The sequence below is a fragment of the Anomaloglossus baeobatrachus genome, chromosome 5 (genome assembly GCF_048569485.1).
Source record: "Anomaloglossus baeobatrachus isolate aAnoBae1 chromosome 5, aAnoBae1.hap1, whole genome shotgun sequence".
Classification (NCBI taxonomy): Eukaryota; Metazoa; Chordata; class Amphibia; order Anura; family Aromobatidae; genus Anomaloglossus; species Anomaloglossus baeobatrachus.
In genome coordinates this window covers 408,202,779-408,222,148 of record NC_134357.1, presented here as the reverse complement: position 1 = coordinate 408,222,148, position 19,370 = coordinate 408,202,779, and the positions used below count along the sequence as shown (strand labels likewise).

General features: G+C 45.9%; 1 protein-coding gene across 1 annotated transcript; it reads left to right on the top strand.

Moving 5' to 3' along the window:
- The first annotated feature begins 3,047 nt into the window (after positions 1-3,047).
- PYY (peptide YY) lies at positions 3,048-6,420 on the top strand. Its single transcript, XM_075347715.1, has 3 exons — positions 3,048-3,235; positions 5,030-5,113; positions 6,089-6,420. Exons 1-3 carry the CDS (start codon positions 3,048-3,050, stop codon positions 6,114-6,116), a joined length of 300 nt encoding a protein of 99 aa, XP_075203830.1. The 3' UTR covers positions 6,117-6,420.
- The last annotated feature ends 12,950 nt before the right edge of the window (positions 6,421-19,370 follow it).

The following is a 19,370-nucleotide window of genomic DNA, read 5'->3' as shown; positions in this document are numbered from 1 at the left end:
AGGAGATATAGGGAGGTTATATGGAGTAATAGGAGGAGATATAGGGAGGTTATATGGAGTAATAGGAGGAGATATAGGGAGATTATATGGAGTAATAGGAGGAGATATAGGGAGGTTATATGGAGTAATAGGAGGAGATATAGGGCAGGTTATATGGAGTAATAGGAGGAGATATAGGGGAGGTTATATGGAGTAATAAGAGGAGATATAGGGAGGCTATATGGAGTAATAGGAGGAAATATAGGGAGGTTATATGGAGTAATAGGAGGAGATATAGGGAGGTTATATGGAGTAATAGGAGGAGATATAGGGAGGTTATATGGAGTAATAGGAGGAGATATAGGGAGGTTAAAGAGAGTAATAGGAGGAGATATAGGGAGGCTATATGGAGTAATAGGAGGAAATATAGGGAGGTTATATGGAGTAATAGGAGGAGATATAGGGAGGTTATATGGAGTAATAGGAGGAGATATAGGGAGGTTATATAGAGTAATAGGAGGAAATATTGGGAGGTTATATGGAGTAATAGGAGGAGATATAGGGAGGTTAAAGAGAGTAATAGGAGGAGATATAGGGAGATTATATGGAGTAATAGGAGGAGATATAGGGAGGTTATATGGAGTAATAGGAGGAGATATAGGGAGGTTATATGGAGTAATAGGAGGAGATATAGGGGAGGAAATATGGAGGCAGGTTATATGGAGTAATAGGAGGAGATATAGGGGAGGTTATATGGAGTAATAAGAGGAGATATAGGGAGGTTATATGGCGTAATAGGAGGAAATATAGGGAGGTTATATGGAGTAATACATTGACATAAAGTGATTATATGGAGCAGTAGGAATAAATATAGGGAGAGATTTTTACAGAACATTAGCAGATAATTTAGGAATAGTAGAGAATATTAGGACAAGAGCGGAGCTAGGATTGGGCTACGCAGAGTGAGGGAGTGGGAGGTGCTAAGAAATTTGCTGATGTTAGCAGATCATAACATTGGGTTTGCTTATTAAAACGCTTGGTATTGAATGCTAATAACATGATTTTTTTTCCCCAATGGAATCTTTTGTTATAAACCTTATAGTGATTTAATCTCAGCATCATATGTTGTTTTACTTCATTCTTTGAATACAACTTTTTATTGGAACCATATCTCTATTATTGACACATAGTTATCAGTCAAATTTTATTACGTAAATTGAGACTCATGTAATTAACAAGAGCGGTGAAGATACTGCCTAATGGATGCTGATCAATTAGTTGTTAGAACATAAATATCTTGGTCTGATTTCAGTTCAGGCATTGCTTGCTCTGTAAATCAAAAAATGTGGATGTGGCCACATGCCAATTGAGGGGGTGTTATAGTCCACTGAGACCTTGACCACACCAACACTACTCCGAGGGGCACTCTTTTGTCCATGAAATAAAACATTTTTTTAATGTAAACCTAAACCAGTGAAATCTATGCTTCAGGTCTGACTTTTATAAGGGATATAGGGCTATGGTCCCTATATAGGCCGCTTTACACGCTACGATATATCTAACGATATGTCGTTGGGGTCACGTCGTTAGTGACGCACATCCGGCATCGTTTGACATATCGTAGCGTGTGACAGCTACGTGCGACTGTGAACAAGCAAAAATACTCACCTTATCGTTGCTCGTTGACACGTCGCCCATTTTCTAAAAATCGAACGTCCTTCTGTGCTCCGGTTGTTCATCGTTCCCAAGGCAGCACACATCGCTCCGTGTGACACCCCGAGAACGATGAATATAGCTTACCTGAGTCCCGCCGGCAATGCGGAAGGAAGGAGGTGGGCGGGATGTTTACATCCCGCTCATCTCCGCCCCTCCGCTTCTATTGGGCGGCCGCTGTGTGACGTTGCTGTGATGCCAAACATCCATTCCCCTTCAGGAAGAAGATGTTCGCCGCCCACAGCGAGGTCGTTCGGGAGGTAAGTACCTGTGACGGGGGTTTACGACTTTGTGCGAAACGGGCAACAAATTGCAAAACGCACAAACGATGGGGGCGGGTGCGATCGCACATGCGAACGCACGGTAAGTCGATACGTGTAAAGAAGCCTTAAGATTATATAAGTAATGAAATTTGAGTTTTGGGGGGTGACAGACTCGCTTTAACAATATTTAATGTTGATTAGCATAGTAAATTTCTCCTTTTTCAAGGTAAAACTATTTTTAAGGGAAAATTAATAGAAAATGATGAACTATTATTGATTTGTTGAACAGGAGTCCAGCTGTTTGGGGGCATTTACAAATCATCAATAACCAATAATACCGGTACAATAAAACTCTAATCCAGCATCAATGGGTTCTTAAATAATTTGGATTAACAATAATATAAGAAAAATCTATGAATCTCAGATGTAAAGTTTACGAAAGAAATAAATTTTGCAGAATTTTTAGACCTCTTGAATTATCAGTCTCCAGCTTAAAGGTATTTAACAGTTAAACCAACATTTCTGGGTTGTAATATGATGTTATAAAAGTTATGTTTTTTCACTAGTCATAATATCATAATGGCTTTTTGGAAACCAATGTATTATTATGAAGACTTAGATGTCAAGCTGAAGTATTCCTTGGCTAAGTAAAACATTGGCCTAATCCAAAATGATATCTGTACTCCTTAAAGGAATCTTCTTAGATATTTTGATGTCTACTTGTCAATGTATAGAAGATGATGTGGATTGAACACTTGCCAATGTAAACGTTGTCTCATTACCAAAGTCTCTTTTTTTCCCTCTGATTTGAATATTTTACTTTTTTGGCTTCTGAATCCTCATACATCTTCATAATGGACATATAGATCATCCTTATAATTGATATCAGTTGATCACTTAATACTTACTTCCAGTTCTGAAATGTCTTGGTCAACCAGATCTAAGAAATAAGACTCTTGATTGTCCACTCCTTATACTTGGGCTAAAATGCCCATAGAGATGGAATTGGGGACCTCAAGTTTTCTTTGAGCATATTAAACATTATATGACCATCTTTTGAAGTAAATTCTTCCTGTGTTCTTGTTCTTGCAGATGGTAACCTCTATGAAGCTGTGGCCAATGATGGTAGCTATTGCAGTGTGCGTCTTAATATGTTTAGGGACAATAGTAGAGGGATATCCACCAAAACCAGAATCTCCTGGAGAAGATGCTTCCCCAGAGGAAATAAATAAATATCTGACCGCTCTGAGGCATTATATCAACCTGGTGACAAGGCAAAGGTACGTGATATCATAAAAAATAAAGGGTCTTCATTTTTGGATTCTACCTTTGAAAACAAACTGATCCAATCTACTTCTATTTGTACTTAAACACCAAAAGGGTTAGTCTGCTTTGAAGGATCACTTTTGGTTAGTCAGCAAGAATTTAATTTGTTTTGAAGCAACACAACAGGAAAGATGAAGCATTATACAGTTCCCACTAAAATTAAATGGCTGATAGACTTGATCCTACAGAATAAGAAATACTCTTTGGAGCTCCATTCTGGTGGCCTGATGATGGAGTTGAAGAGGAGCCTTCCTATTACATATGCCCCTTTCACATTGCGTTCTGATCTCCGTTCAGTGGTTACGTCTGGGCTTCCGTCCAAAACCCCCGCAAAATGGGTTTTGGATATATGTGCCGATGGGGCCATTGACATAATGGTGCAGACAGAGTCAACGTGTGATCTGTCATGCACCATTTTCGGTAGGTGGACACCCAGATGTAGTAGACTGCGTCTGGGTGTCTGCCTTCATTAGGCGTATACCCCGAAAAATGGTGCACGACAGAGCACACGGTGACTCCATTTGCGCCAGTATAGTCAATGGCCCTGTCGGTGCATACCGCCGAAACCCATTTTGCGGGGGGTCCGGACGGAAGCCCCGACAGACCATTTAATGGAGATCAGAAGGCAATGTGAAAGGGGCCTAACATTTCTCCAAAAAGGCATTTTAAAATGTTTTAACCCCTTCAACTTTTTTTTATATGATAGAAGTGTTTATCCTTAACATTTAACTCCAACCGATGACTAGTTATTGAAAAAATACATCTCCCTATTTTAGACTTCCGAATCTCCTTAATTTATTAAACGAGAATTTAAACTTTATATTATTTCACTTGAAGTGTGCATTAGTGGGAAAATTTTTAGAAATTCCTAAAAAGGACAATTTCTCAGTGGCTCCAACCAAGGGTCAAGTAATGCTTTGGTTCAGGGCCTTGATAGACCTTGGTCTGGGAACGGGAACTGTTCTGGCTTTCTTGATAACAAGCAAGACAGGAACTTGTCTACTTAGAGAAATGTTAGTTAAGGTACCGTCATACATAACGAGATCGCTAGTGAGATCGCAGCTGAGTCACGGTTTCCGTGACGCAGTAGCGATCCCATTAGCGATCTTGTTATGTGTGACACCTACCAGCGATCAGGCCCCTGCTGTGAGATCTCTAGTCGTTGCAGAATGGTCCAGGCCATTTTCTTCAAAGGCAATGTTCTGCTTGGCAGGACACATCGCTGTGTTTGACACTGTGTGACAGGGTCACAGTGACTGCTGAGATCGTTATACAGGTCGCTACTGCGACCTGTATTGTTCCTGCATCGCTGGTAAGATCTGATTGAGTGATATCTCACCTGCGACCTCCCAGCGACTTACCTGCGATCCCTATCAGGTCTCATAGTTTTCGGGATCGCTGGTAAGTCGTTGTGTGTGACTGGGCCTTAAGTCATGAGAATGACAATAGACTACACAGTAGGTAGCAGCTAATATATTGTCACTAATGTAGCTACTATTTGTTATGTCATGTATGAGATGTGTTTTTTTTCTAAAGGACATAGTCATATACCATATATCATACATTCATATTAGAATAGCAAATTATACCAGAACATGTAAATAGTTTAGGGAAGTACGGTAAGTATCATAGGTGACAACTGAAATCAACTGGAAACAAGAACTTGGGTTTCAGTCAAAATTTTTCTCGATGTTCTAACTATTATTTTATAGTATAATAAATCCTAATGCATACTCTGTTTTGAGCAGATATGGGAAGAGGGACAGTCCTGCTGACAGTCTGATTTCTGAGCTACTTTACGGAGACAATGGAAACCACAACAGCAGATCACGGTAAGTAAATGAGACACCTACAAACACACGATAAATCAGTGGTGCCCAACATGGTAAACTATATTGACCTATCCCAATCTCTGCATTGAGCTGCACTGTAAAACTACAAGGATTCCCAGTATGTTTGGTCTGTATGGCCAATCATTCATCTCAATAAACAACTTTTAAAGATTTATGTTTAGGGAAATATTTTTGGCCTAAAGTAAAGATGTCCATATTGTTATTGCTGTCTCAAAATTAAAGCTTAAATTAAATATGAGAGTAATCATCTTGGCTCCGCCTAAATATTAAAGTGTAATTGCAACTTAGAAAACTTCTGACATGCCATCATGATGGAAGTTTTGATTGTTGGGGCTCATGGTGCTGAGTCTTCCATCAATGGCAAAACCAAAATAGCAGAAGTGCTCAGTCGCGTACTGTTTTCTCCAACACTGAAAGCTTTTTTATTGTCACAGAGGAGAGCAGAGCTGGGAATAGGCTAGTCATCGTTTTCAGTGATCAGTGGAAGTCTCAGCACCTTGACCCTCGTCATTCAAGACTTTCGAAATGTTGCTATTACATGTAAAAAAAAATTTTAAAGCACTTTAAAAGGGCCATCCATGATTAGAAAAACATACCGTTTTTTGAAAAACACAACATCAAGTGATTTAATACATGTGGCATACATCCATAGCAAAACCACCAGTTCCAGCAAGCCATGACAGCCTTTAAGTTGGAGATTAATTTTTTAGTTGTATTATTTGGCCCTTAGCTCTAGTAATCAGCACCGAGGACTGAGCAACAACTGAAAATACATCTCTAGCTCTATCATACTGATGGACTTCATCTTCCTACCTTTGAGAATGTCAAGATGATAACAGAACAGAGTTGGTGGTCAACAATAATCTACAATATACCAATAAATTAATTAGAATATTATTAAACTTGAGTTTGTATTCCAGAAAATAACTAAAACTGTATTTCATGTTTCCTCAGGTACGATGACTCCTCCTACAACTGGTGACCCTTGGACTTTTCCCTCTTCCCCTCCCTTTTCCCGGGTGATTGCTTCCCACTTTCCCTTCTTTTTAACGTATCAATTATTTTTATGCCATTTTGCATTTTGACTGGTTCCTGTATCTCATCTCTCCGCCCAGCGGGGAGTGTGCAGAGTGGACGGTGCCACCCTTCAGTGGTGTCAAGAACACGCGTGTGCGTGTTGTGTGTGTGTACACCATCCTACCAGAGCTGCCTCTCCCATGATATGCAGTCTGTGATGTTTGACAGAGAATTCCACTGTGTCCAGAAATAAAAGCAAGTTATCAGTGTGTGATTGTCCTTTTTAATTATAAATCAACCCCTGAACAGCAAGCCAACAGGCTTACTTTTACTTTTCTACACAAATTGGGATATTTATTGATTTGTCTGGTGCCCCTGGTAATGAAGGTCATTGGCCCTTTACCAACCACTATAGTCAAAGTACACTTTGGATAAAAAAAAAATATTACATTATCTTTTCTATTGGGTCATGGGCCCTCAGACACTGGGCTAAAGCCTGAATACACCTTTTGTATGGCTGGCACAGAAAGACATTGGATAACATTATTCCTCCTTTGCTTTCAGACTCAACACCTTATTTAAATATGACTATTATCACCAATCTTGATGTGAAGATATGCAAGAATGCAAGAGGTCAGAACTCCAAAGGAATAGACCTACCCTGAAAATAAGCCCTAGCATGATTTTACGGGATTTTAGGAGTATGCTTTAAATATTAGCCCTACTCCAAAAATAAGACCTAGTTACAGTCAAGGCCGGAGTTAGGGGGAGTCAAACTGCACAATATCTCAGGACCTCCACTCTTAGGCACCCCAGCAGTTGTATTCCGAGGTTATGATTTGTTTAAGGACCTTCACAATCATGTGACATGATGTAATCAAAGGTTTTCTTAATTGCAGGAGTCTAAAAAAACAAAACAGGAGACAGGCTGGTATGCAGTGAGCAGGAAAATTTCACAGGGCCCCCATTCCCCTACGGACCCCAACAATTATATTGTGATAATACTACTTCAGCACCTTTGTGACTTTACGTCAAGTGACTAGGTTGTCACCAAAAACTCTCTTAATTGCAGAAATTTAAAGCTGAAGAGGATAGATAAATAGATAAATGCTGCTGGTTGGGGACCAGAATGGGCACAATACTAGAGGATGGGGAGGGGACCAGGATGGGCACATTACTATAAGATGGGGACCAGGACCAGGATGGGCATATTATTACAGGATGGGGACAAGGATGGTACACATTACTACCAAAGGACAAGGATGGGCAAATTACTACAGGATGAGGACAAGGATGGTGCACATTACTACAAGGGGACATGGATGGGCACATTACTACAGGATGAGGACCAGGATAGGCACATTACTACATGAAGACAAGGAGGGGCACATTAATAGAAGATGGGGACCTTACGGAGTGATAGAATGCACATTACTACAAAGAGGCAAGATGGGGACATTACTACAGGATGTGGACCAAAGCACATTACTAGAGGATGGGGAACAGGTTGGACACATTACTACAAGATGGGGTCAATGATGGACACATTACTACAAGGGGACAAGGATGGGTACATTACTACAGGATGGGGACATTACTTCAGAATGGGGACCTGGATAGGCACATTACTACAGGATACTAACAAGGATGGCCACACTACTACAGGATCGGGGCAAAGATAGACAAATTACTACAGGATGGGGAGAAGAATGGGGCACATTACTACAGAATGAGGATCACGATGGGGCACATTTCTACAAGAAGGGGAACAGGATGGGGGATATTACTAAAAGATGAGGACCAGGATGGGCACATTACTACAATATGTTGGCCAACATTAATATATGGTGCTAACTGTAAGTTGATATTACTTACAAGAAGGGGATAAAATGTAAAAAAAAATAATAATGCTTGAATTTTCTTTTACCATTAAAAATGCTTTTTATATATAAAGAAAAAAGTGCACATTTGTTAAAATAAACAAGCGAAAAATGTTCAAAAACAGTAATCCAAAGGTATATAGATAAAAAAATGGTACTACTAAAAATGTCACTTGGACCTGCAAAGAATGCAGCCCCCCAAATATTTTTTTTCATATGTGCAGCTCATATACCCAGTCGACTTTGAGACCCCTGCTCTAGCCCATCTTTCAGAGCAAAAAAATAATAGAAGACCATGTCTTATTTTCTGGGGAAACATGGTATATTGAAGAAGATTAGCTGTGTAATAATGCAGTCAAAGACAGGGATACAGAAGTTCAGTTCAAATAGGGTTTTTCCTGTTTTTTATTGCTGGTGTGCCAAATAAAAGCAAAAACTGTGTGTCCAGTCCTAAAATACAAATTGACCCATGCTCAGCTGAATAGTAACTAGACCTCAGCTTCCCTGACTAGGTGACTGAGGTGGCCTACTACCAACCACCTGAAAAAAAGGCCATGTGTTACATCACACCAATAGCACCAACTGGAGACTAGCAATGCTCTCTAACAGTCTCTTGAATAGACGTCTTCTCTCCCCACAACCAGTTTTGTTCCAGCTAAAGTACACACATTGCACTCCTTTCTAAACCCAGTTATGAGTCAACCCAACACTTTGACAAACTGAGAGCAACAGAGTAGGCCAGGAAGGGAAGGACAGGCCCCAGTACCAAACTTTACTATCTTTCCACAAAAATTAAGGCCCAAAACAGGGTTTACCAAAGCAGTTAGCCATCCTTACTTTGTTAGGGATATTTAGTAGGGATGATCGAATACCTCAAATATTCGCCGAAAAGGTCGCCGCTATTCGACTATTCGCGAATATTCGATGCGCAATGTTAGTCTATGGGAAACTTGATTAATAACTATTCGGAACTATTCGGGCTTCCCATAGACTTACATTGCGCATCGAATATTCGCATAGTGGCAATCTATTCTTCGGATATTTGCGAAGCCGAATATTTTGTGTATTCGATCATCCCTAATATTTAGCCCTCCTTGATTCCTACAACCTCAAATAGGTGTTCCTGGATGAGATATATACTAGAGTCTAGTGTGCATACAATCACCAGCCTCTTGTACGGTCACTACCTCACAATATGTATATTAATAGTCATGATACCATGAGAAACATTTATCACATTTCCACAGGAATGGATTGTTGATCACACATACGCCATACTGGTTTATTTATTGTCAATGGACTGATGGGGAAAGCAGAGCGTTGTACTTAGCTATGTCTGTCAATTATATACACTTTTTTTTTGTTTTTTTCTGTTTGCATCTTTTTATTAACATTTTACAAATTTTAATACAAGAAATACAAGGAATAAGGGAGGAATTAGGGAAAGGGAAAACAGGAATAGACATAAAGCAAAAAAAGAAAAACCAACAGTTAAGTGTCGCCTTTATGGCCAATGCTTCAAAAGTATTAACATCAAACGTTTTGTAACCAACGTACTTGGAACAATAAAAACAATAATATACATGAGAAATAATAATCATTACATGTCAGGAGACTAAAGCCTGCTTTACACGCTGTAATTTCTCGTGCGATCGCACCCGCCCCCATCGTTTGTGCGGCACAGGCAATTTCTTGCCCGTGTCGCACAAATTCGTAACCCCCCCGTCACACGTACTTACCTTCCAAACGACCTCGTTGTGGTCGGGGAACATCCACTTCCTGAAGAGGGAAGGACGTTCGGCATCACAGCGACGTCACACAGCGGCCGGCCAATAGAAGTGGAGGGGCGGAGATGAGCGGGACATAAACATCCCGCCCACCTCCTTCCTTCTGCATTGCCAGCGGGACGCAGGTAAGCTGCAGTTCATCGTTCCCAGGGTGTCACACGGAGCGATGTGTGCTGCCTCGGGAATGATGAACAACCGGAGCACAGAAGGACGTTCGATTTTTTGAAAATGAGCGACATGTCAACGAGCAACGATAAGGTGAGTATTTTTGCTCGTTCACAGTCGCTCATTTGTGTTACATGCTACGATATGTCAAATGAGGCCGGATGTGCGTCACTAACGACGTGACCCCGATGACATATCGTTAGATATATCGTAGCGTGTAAAGCGGCCTTTAGTTATATGCAGACTAGGCATAAATGTTTCCGCCCATAAAGACCATCTCAATTTGTATCTCAAAAAGTTATTTTCTTTCAATGCAAAAATATACTCATACGAATTATGTGATGATATCCTTTCAATAATTGCTATTATGGAAGGTGCTTCTACCTGTCTCCATTTTGAAGCAATCAGATGTTTTACCAAGAGTAGAATATGGCAAATTATGTGTCTGCATGGGTCTTTAAACTCTTCTATACCAATTAACAATAGTGCGAGTTGGGGGGAAAGAATGAAACTCTGTGATGTAACTTTATTTATTGGATCACACACATCTACCCACATCTTTTTTAAAGCTGGACAACTCCAAAAAATATGAAAAATAAACCAATTTTTTGCACAATCTCTCCAGCACAAAGGAGAGTTAGATAAGGAAATTTTGTGTAGCTTTTGAGAAGTAAAATACCACCGAGAAAGCACCTTAAAATAAGTATAAATTATATACACTTTAAATGAAATGGCATTCACATGTGTGACTGCTCCATTTGTACTCCTCAAGAATGGAGGCTTGGTGCCTATATAGCAGTGTTCATAGGATCCTTAGCTGTGGGCCCCCCATTGATCATACATCTATCACATATTTTATAGCTATGAGCAAAATTTGTTTTCTTGTGATAAACCGACTAAACCATTCCCCAATCTTTCCACATACCTCTTGCTTTATCAGAAGTGTCCTATAGACATTTGTACCGCCCCGCTCACAGTAGCCGAGCTGCTCGGATCCGGACCTTCTGTGGGTGGTTTGAGGGTGTCCGGACCCGGGGGTCTCGCGGTCACTCCGATCAAAAAGGGGGGTTATAGTGGTGGATGTAGGACGTATATGTACGGGCTAAGCCGTGTTAAGTTCGTGACGCCACCCTTGGTATGTGGTGAGGTTGGACACCACCGCTGCAGTGACATGGCACCCAGGCGAGATGTTATGCAGCATGTTGTTAACCCCTCCGTGGGCAGGGATGGTGGCCTCGGGACCCGTTGGGGGTTTGGTGCAGGGAGATGGGCGACCGCAGGGTGCTGGTGTACTCACTATTGAAGGAAACACACGAGTCTCTGGTAAACCAAGGTGATGGTGGTCGGTGCCCTCAGCCGGCTGCGTTCTGGTTCCCCCACCTGGCTGGTGGTCTCTGTCTTTCTCCTGCACCTTTGTGTAATGGTGGACTGCCTGTGCTTGCAACTTCAGGAGTCCGCTCCCGGCTGGATGTGGCCAAAGGAGTCCTTGCCCGCAGACGCTGGCCCGTGGGATCTCTGAGCCCTGGCGGTGGCCTTTTATCCCCCTCGGTGGGCTGTTGTCTTCTAATTGGGACTTTGGGTGGGGAAGGACCTCTAGTCCTGGCCTCAATCGGTAAATTAACCGGTTCCAGATGCTTCTGGTCCCGGCTTCAGGGTCCCAGTACACCCCTGTGTGCTCCGGTTTCCGAGTCGGTTCCCCGGGTCGGTACCGGCGGGCCACTACCCTGTCCCGCTCCACCTCGGTTCCACCGAGCCGTCTTCACGACTCCTGCAGATGGAGACCGCCGTCTGCCTCCTAGCCAATGGCACCAGGGCTCCTACCCTGGCGCCGCTCAATTTGGGGTATTCGCCTCTGCTGGAGCTGGACACAGCTCCAGCCCACACTCCTCTCCAACTTGAACTCTAAAACTGATCTGAACTGTTTACTTTACCGCCCCGGGCTATCCAGACTCCTTGGTGGGCGTCTTCCAACCGCCTGGTTCCGCCCCCTGGTGTGTAAATCTAGCCCTGAGGTGGGTGACTAGGGTTTTGAGGTTGGCTGATATCACCTGTGAGGGAAAGGTGTAGTGCAGGGGCCAGCTGTGACTACCTGGCCCGGCCAGGGCGTCACACATTTCCTCCTAATAATTACCTATAAGCTGTTGATTGGTGTACAACAGCTTCAGTTACAAAGGCCTCAATACACATTAGATTAACGTTAAATGAACATGTAGTTCTCGGCAGGACAAGCCCTCCATCTATAGCAGTGTTCCCCAACTCCAGTCCTCAAGAGCCATAAACAGATTATCTTTTCAGGATTTCCTTAGTGTTGCACAGGTGATAATTCCATCCTGGAAACATGATCCGCCGGTGGCTCTTGAGATATGGAGTGGGGAACACTGATCTATAGTGTATGCAGGACTTCTAATTATACCCCAACATATGATGGGGGCAAAAAAGGATTGGTCATTTTGAATTTCAGTACCTGATTTTTGCTCCTAAAGCCTGCTGTTAGGTCCGGGTGGTGGAAACACTGGACCGTACACTGGATTCCCCTGGTGAGGCAGCCAGGCAGGTCACCCCGCCAGAGGGCCTTGATGCACGGCAGCCGAAGCACTCCTAGTAGCAGGACACTCCATATAGAGAGCTGGGAAGTAGATCTCCCTGGGAACACAGAGTTCTAGACGGTAGTCCGGGTGACGAGGCTCAGGGTCCGAGGCCGGGTTGTAAGGTCAGGCGGAATCCGGAACCAGCTGGAGCGAGATGGCAGGTCACCAAACGGAGCCAGGGACTGAAGACTGGCGGAACTGAAGAGGTGGTGGAACATCAGCCGACAGTCACCGACAGGAGTACTGGAGCAGACGTGGTCAGGATCGGCTGGCGTGGCAGGACAGGCTCTGCGAGACAGACAGGGGTTAATACTAGACAAAGCAATAGGAGGACCTGAACTCCTAGCTTACTAAACACGTAGAACAGGCCCCGCCCACCAGGAAGGAGAATCCTCTTATACCCTGTACCTGCCTATGCAATATCCTGTTTCAGGACGCTGGCCCTTTAAGAGAGGGTCAATGACCGTGCACGCGCCCTAATGCGCATGCGCGAGGCCCGTGTGCCAGAAGCCAGAGCAGGAAGCAGTGCAGAAGAAGCAGGAGTGCCCGGCAGTGTGTCATGCGTCGCAGAGGGGTGCCGGGAGCGGGGAGCAGGACACATGGAGGGAGAGGAAACAGGAGAGCGGTGAGCAGGGGAGCGGTGAGCAGGGGGCGCCGTCAGGGACCGGGGAGCGGGGCATGGGAACCGGGGACCGGGGCACGGGAACCGGGGAGCGGGCCACGGGGACCGGAGAGCGTGACACCTGCTTTACACGTTGCAATTTCGCATACGATTTCGTATGCGATTTGCAACGCCCCTATCGTATGTGTGGCACGTTCAATTTGTTGAACGTGCCACACATACGAGTAACCCCCGTCACACGTACTTACCTTCCATACGACCTCGATGTGGGCGGCAAACGTCCACTTCCTGGAGTGGGAGGGACGTTCGGCGTCACATCGACGTCACGCGGCAGCCGGCCAATAGAAGCGGAGGGGCGGAGCTGAGCGAGACATAAACATCCCGCCCACCTCCTTCCTTCCGCATTGTGGGCCGGGAGCCGCAGGACGTAGGTAAGATCTGTTCATCGTTCCAGGGGTGTCACATACTGCAATGTGTGCTACCCTGGGTACGATGAACAACCTGACGTGCAATTCTAGAGACAGGTACGATGTGTATGCGATGAACGTTTACCGTTCAATCGCAATCGCACATACCTGTCACACACTGCAATGTAACTTACAGTGCCGGATGTGCGTCACTTACGACGTGACTCCGCCGACACATTGTAAGATACATTGCAGCGTGTAAAGCGGGCTTAAGGGAAATAAGACACCTTTCTTTCACAAGCACACATGCGTGAGTATGGGGAGTTGGGAGAAATAGTTATTGCCTGAACAAGCATTTGGCTACCAGTAATCTATTGTGTATGTGCAGCGCGGCACAGGGTAGTAGTTGTGGGCGAGGGATTGAATCCGGATGCCCCAACACGCTACATGAAATGACAGATCCCGGCTTGGTGTGTGGACTTTCACTGTGTGGGCTGGGAAGCCATGTTGGCTGCATACTATCGCTGGTGTCAGCTGGTCAAGACGAGATGACAACTTACACTCACAAGGAGACCAACAGTTCACTTTAGAGTTCTTGCACAAGAGCATATAAATCGGAAAAGTGAAATGCTATAAAAAAAAATTGCATTACACTTGGACCAATGCTATTCGATGAGACAATTCCGATCTGAGATTTTCTTCTCAGGACAAATTGTACTGAGGAAAAAAACGCAGCATGCTGCGATTATCAGCGGGTCTCACATCACTCGCACACTTACAAGTATGGTTGTGAGTGAAACATCAAACTGAACTCAGATGACATCCAAGCGCAGTGCAATATATGCAGATACAGGCAGCAGAAAAGATGGAAAGATTAATCTCTCCCTATTCTCTGCACCTGTGATCCGATCATAGGGTTGGATTGCAGTTGCATGACACAAGGCTCATGGCGGCAGCAGAGCCTAAGATGAGTGTCATTAGCAGATCACATCTGATGCTCTCGCATCGGATACCATATGCTCCTCTGATTTCAGCCTTAAACCACAACTCTTTAATATACAGTTCATACTCAGTCACAACTTCACATTCCAGAGGGCGGGCACATATCTTCCACCACATTATCAGAAACAGTTCAAGTCCCAGTATGGCGCCCCTGAGGCTACCATCGCCACAGAGGTACTGCAGCTCAGTCAGAGGTGTGGTGCCCCATTCTGGGTAAGAAAAAGGCCATCTATCGGCTCACGCACCAAAAACCTGCAGACACTCAATTGTTAGCTCACACATTAGATCAGGGCCGGGGCAGGTCCCATTAATGCTTAGCGACCAGTAGTCTGGGTATGGATAGGAAAATCTGTGGAAAGAGAAGCGCAATAGGGTCTTACCCCGGTATATAAGGGGTCTTGAATGAGCAAACCTACTCACCAAAAGGGGTTGTGAAAGTCACAACTCCTATGCAAGCATGTAACTCCAGGTCACGGCATCAGTCCCCAAATGGCAGATAACAGACAACGGTAGAGAAGGGTTTCAACGCCGCGCCAATGACCGACAGATCCTGAAGTGTCAGATTAATGTTGTTTTATTTCACGCACAGGTCAAGTCAACGCGTTTCAAGAGACTCAGCTCTCTTCATCAGGACAAGCTGGCAAAGAACATCAAATCACTTTTTTTTATGTTCTTTGCCAGCTTGTCCCGATGAAGAGAGCTGAGTCTCTTGAAACACGTTGACTTGACCTGTGCGTGAAATAAAACAACATTAATCTGACACTTCAGGATCTGTCGGTTATTGGCGCGGCGTTGAAACAGTAGTCTGGTTATGGCACTTAAGCCCTATGCACTGATCTAATACCAGCTGGGGGGACAAACTTAGTGGCTGAGGTGTCTGAGGTAAAGTGGGCGGAGCTAAGTTTGAAAGTTGACAGCTGACAGAGTCAGTCAGTAAGAGGGAGGGAGGAGACCGACTAGGGGTGAGGGCCCTAAGGGTCCTGCTCTGCTCTGAGGAGATGGAAGAAAGGATCCCAGTGACTTAGGGGAGGTGTGTCAGATACCCCTATAGTGACGTTTCACAGACAGTAGCTCAAAGTGAAGGGATTGGTCGTAAATGGGTTCCCGGTCCCTAGGCTAGGACAATACTTCAGAACTTCCTAGTAACACCGGAGACCAGGGTGGCTGTACGCACCTTTGGGCCACAAGCAGCACATAAATCCACTGGAAAGGGGCCACAGAGGACCAGGGAGCCAGACAGGAAGAATTCCACTTGAAGGTCCCCAGGGGGAGCCAGGCAGGCAGAAGTCCCATTGCTGGTCCACGGCCCCTGGCTCAGGGCACCTTGTGTGGAGGCGCAGGATAGGAGGGAGAAAGTCAGCGCAGAGAGACGGCCAGGAAATGCAAACAAAATGGAGAACCGGTACTGGCCTCGGACTTATTCGGGATCGGTGGTTGCCCATCACTGAGGATCCCAGCACAATGAGTAAAAGACTTATCGCAAAGCCATGATGTCGTCTCCATTCTTCCTGCGTCACAGCCTGCCCTCATAGACCTTTCATTTAATCAATTATTTCGGGTCTCACTCTACCTCTGGGGAGTAAAACACAGCTGCACCCTCATCACCTGCCCCAGGAAACCCACAGCGCAGCGGCGGCTCACATAGCCGCAAAAACCACAGGTGGAGTCACGAACTTTAAAAATTTCTAAAAAATACAACTCCCTTCGTCATCCTCCTTTATTTTAAAGACACCCCAGGGTCACGGAGCCGGACCCCGCCACCGCTGACATCCCCGGACTAGTCCGGCCCAGTTCCGAGTACCCCCTGCCCTGGAGCGAGCGTGTCAATTTGGCGTCACGAACAGGATGAACTAGACCCAGTAACACCGCGTAAGATGTGCCTTGTACTGATTTTATTGAACTTTAAATCGGGCCGCCATTACTGCTCCACAGAAATTAAACTGCATCATACAGAGAGCGGTTGAAAAAGTATGCAAAGATAAGCCCCGCCACGTGCTCTGCCGAGCACTGACAACTACTGTGTGTTAATGAACTGAACTTATTATACTTTACACAGTTGTGGCCCATGAAAATAACAGAAGCTATGTGCAGGCTGGAGGTCAGAGGGCATTCACTCTTCATGGGCGGGAATACAGCTTGGAGTCAGAGAGCTGTTCCTGCCCCAAGGAAAAGGAAACTAAACTTAAGTGTGTTACCTGGAGTTTGGATGAGTGGAATCGCTCCAGAGTGAGAAAGATTGAAAAAGCAGTGAGGAGCAGGGAACCGGACTGCAGAGAACTGGCACCGGGTTCACCTGAACGACAAGAGGACACGCTGACACCATTACTGGCACTGGACCTCGACTTCCTGGGAGATGAGGTGAGGCTGCTGGAGCAGCAGTTACTGGGACCACAAACCGGTGTGGTGCAAGAGATGGCAGAAACGCACATGCACCAGAAGACTAGGCGACATCCAGCGCCACAGGAGGAGCGCAGCAGATACCGGTGAGCTGATATCCCCAGTTACCCCAGTAGAAAAAGACACCCTGGTGAGGCCCCTTCTGAGTCCTCCAGCCCACACACCTGAATGAGCACGGCCTCACTCAAACTGGGACGACTTACCAATCAGCGGGAGAAGACTGGCCACCCCATTCCAACCCGTTCTCATGCTGACAACCCTAACAACGGCTTACCTGGTGCCCGGAGCCGTTCCAGAGCAGGATTTCAACATCTAAGTGAATTTTTGGAAATGCTAGTGTAAATAGTTATTTAAAATGTTTTTCTTTGCCAGAATGTTTTTGTTTTAGGTGATTAAGTTCATGGACAACTAGGTCACTGGACTATGGGTGACCAGAATTTTCCGTGTATATAATTAGCACCCGTTGTGCTCTCTACCAGAATTAAAATACCACAGAACAAAAACCGTCCGGCTGGCAGAACTCGTGGTGAACGAATGCTCTGTCGCCAGTCCAGAGCCTACGTGGGGGGTTTGTTGGAGGCGGGTCCCCCAAGGACTTATCTACACTTGGAGCAGTGTGATAGACACCCAGTTCAGGGATCACTCTGGACTCTCAAGAATGATAAGAATGTTTATTTATGATTTTCAAGTTAAGTAACATTAAAGTGATCAAGATGGAGAAGGAAAAACCGGGCACAGCTTGGAGCCGGCAATTAATGCAACATATCACCTGTCTTAATAGAGGGGAACATTGTTCGCTAGTGTGGAACTGCCATGAGGGGTGCACGTCACAGGAAAACTGGAAAGTGGTACATCACAAAAATAGAACGGAGAGCACTCAGAAATTGAAGGCAGAAATCTTGTGTTTATTATTTACATGGAGCAGGTGTACCGCCCCGCGGCCTCGGCTGCGGCCGCCGAGCCGCTCGGATCCGTGCTCGTACTGCGGGCGGTGGATCGAGCCTCTCACAGACCCGGGGGTCATATCGCTCTGTAAGGGGGGTTGGCGCTACGCGCGGGGGAATGTGGGTGTTGTTGGTTTTGGGGTGATTGTTCATGACGCCACCCACGGGTTGTGGTGATGGTGGACACCACCGCTGCGGTGAAGGTACGGGGACTCCCGGGAGCGGTGTAGTGGCGCAGCTGGGTGTTGACCCCTCCATGGGTAGGGGGATGTTGGTCCCGGGGCCCGGTTGTGCGAGGGCCGGGTGCAGGGCGCAGGGTTGTGGTGCGGTGCCGTATGGCACTGGTGTACTCACGATTAAACCACACAGAGTCACTGGTAAACCAAACGGATGGATGGACAGGGCCCGCAGCCGGCTGCAGCTTCCTAGTCGGGTTGGCAATGTCCGCCTTTCTCCTGCACCTGTGTTTGTAGTGTGACCACTGTGCCTGGGCACTGGTGGTCCGCTCCCCAGCGTGTATGTTTCATAGGAGCCCCTTTTGCCCACAGGTGCTCGCCCTTGGATCTCTGGCCTCTGGCGGTGGCTCTTATCCAGACGGGTTAGGCTGTTGCCTTCAAACGGGACTTTGGTGGGAATGAACCCCTGAGGTCCAGACCGCAATCAGTTAATTCGACTATGGTGGTGGCGTATAGCCTAGTTCGGGGTCTGAGTACCCTGCCTGGTGCTCCGGTATCCTGTTGGCTCCCCGGTTCAGTTCCGGCGAGCCGCTACCCTGTCCCGATCCCTCACGGTTCCTCCGGTCATATTCCCGGTCTCCTGCAGGCGGCCACTGCTGTCTGCCTGCCTGACTGTTTGGGGAAGGGTCCTAGGTTCCAACCCAGACCCCGCGCAGACCCCGCGCAGAACCGTACTCCACTACTCTCCACTCTGCTGTACTGAACTGAACTCTCCGTGCACTGCACTGTGTTCCTGCCTCAGCCCAGCAGACTCCTCGGGGGGCGTGTCTTTCCACCTGACTCCGCCCACCTGGTGTGCCTGTCTGACTCTGAGGGAGGCAATCAGGTCTTTGTGGTTGACTGGTGGTACCTTTCTAGTGTGGGGGTGTGCGGTGAGTGTAGTAACCTGTGACCCCTGGGGTCCAGGGCGTCACACAGGCATAAAAGGACAGAGGGGAGAGGGACCGACCACCCACGGACGACAGCTGTTTCACACCGGCAAGTCACGGTGTCGTCTCCATTCCTCCTGCGTCACAGCCTACCCTCATAGACCTTTTATTTAATCAACGGTTATCTCGGGGCCTCACTCTATCTGTGGGGAGTAAAACACCTCAGCTGTGCCCTCATCACCTGCCCCGGGAAACCCACAGCGCAGTGCACTCACATAGCTGCAAAACCCACAGGTGGGATCACGAACTTTAAAAATCTAAA

What these genes read in the sequence shown, in the direction of transcription:
- PYY (XM_075347715.1), top strand. Translation starts at nt 3,048, where the DNA reads ATGGTAACCTCTATGAAGCTGTGGCCAATGATGGTAGCTATTGCAGTG. An exon ending in AACCTGGTGACAAGGCAAAG is followed by an intron (nt 3,236 to 5,029) that starts GTACGTGATATC and finishes TGTTTTGAGCAG; the next exon opens with ATATGGGAAGAGGGACAGTC. An exon ending in AACCACAACAGCAGATCACG is followed by an intron (nt 5,114 to 6,088) that starts GTAAGTAAATGA and finishes ATGTTTCCTCAG; the next exon opens with GTACGATGACTCCTCCTACA.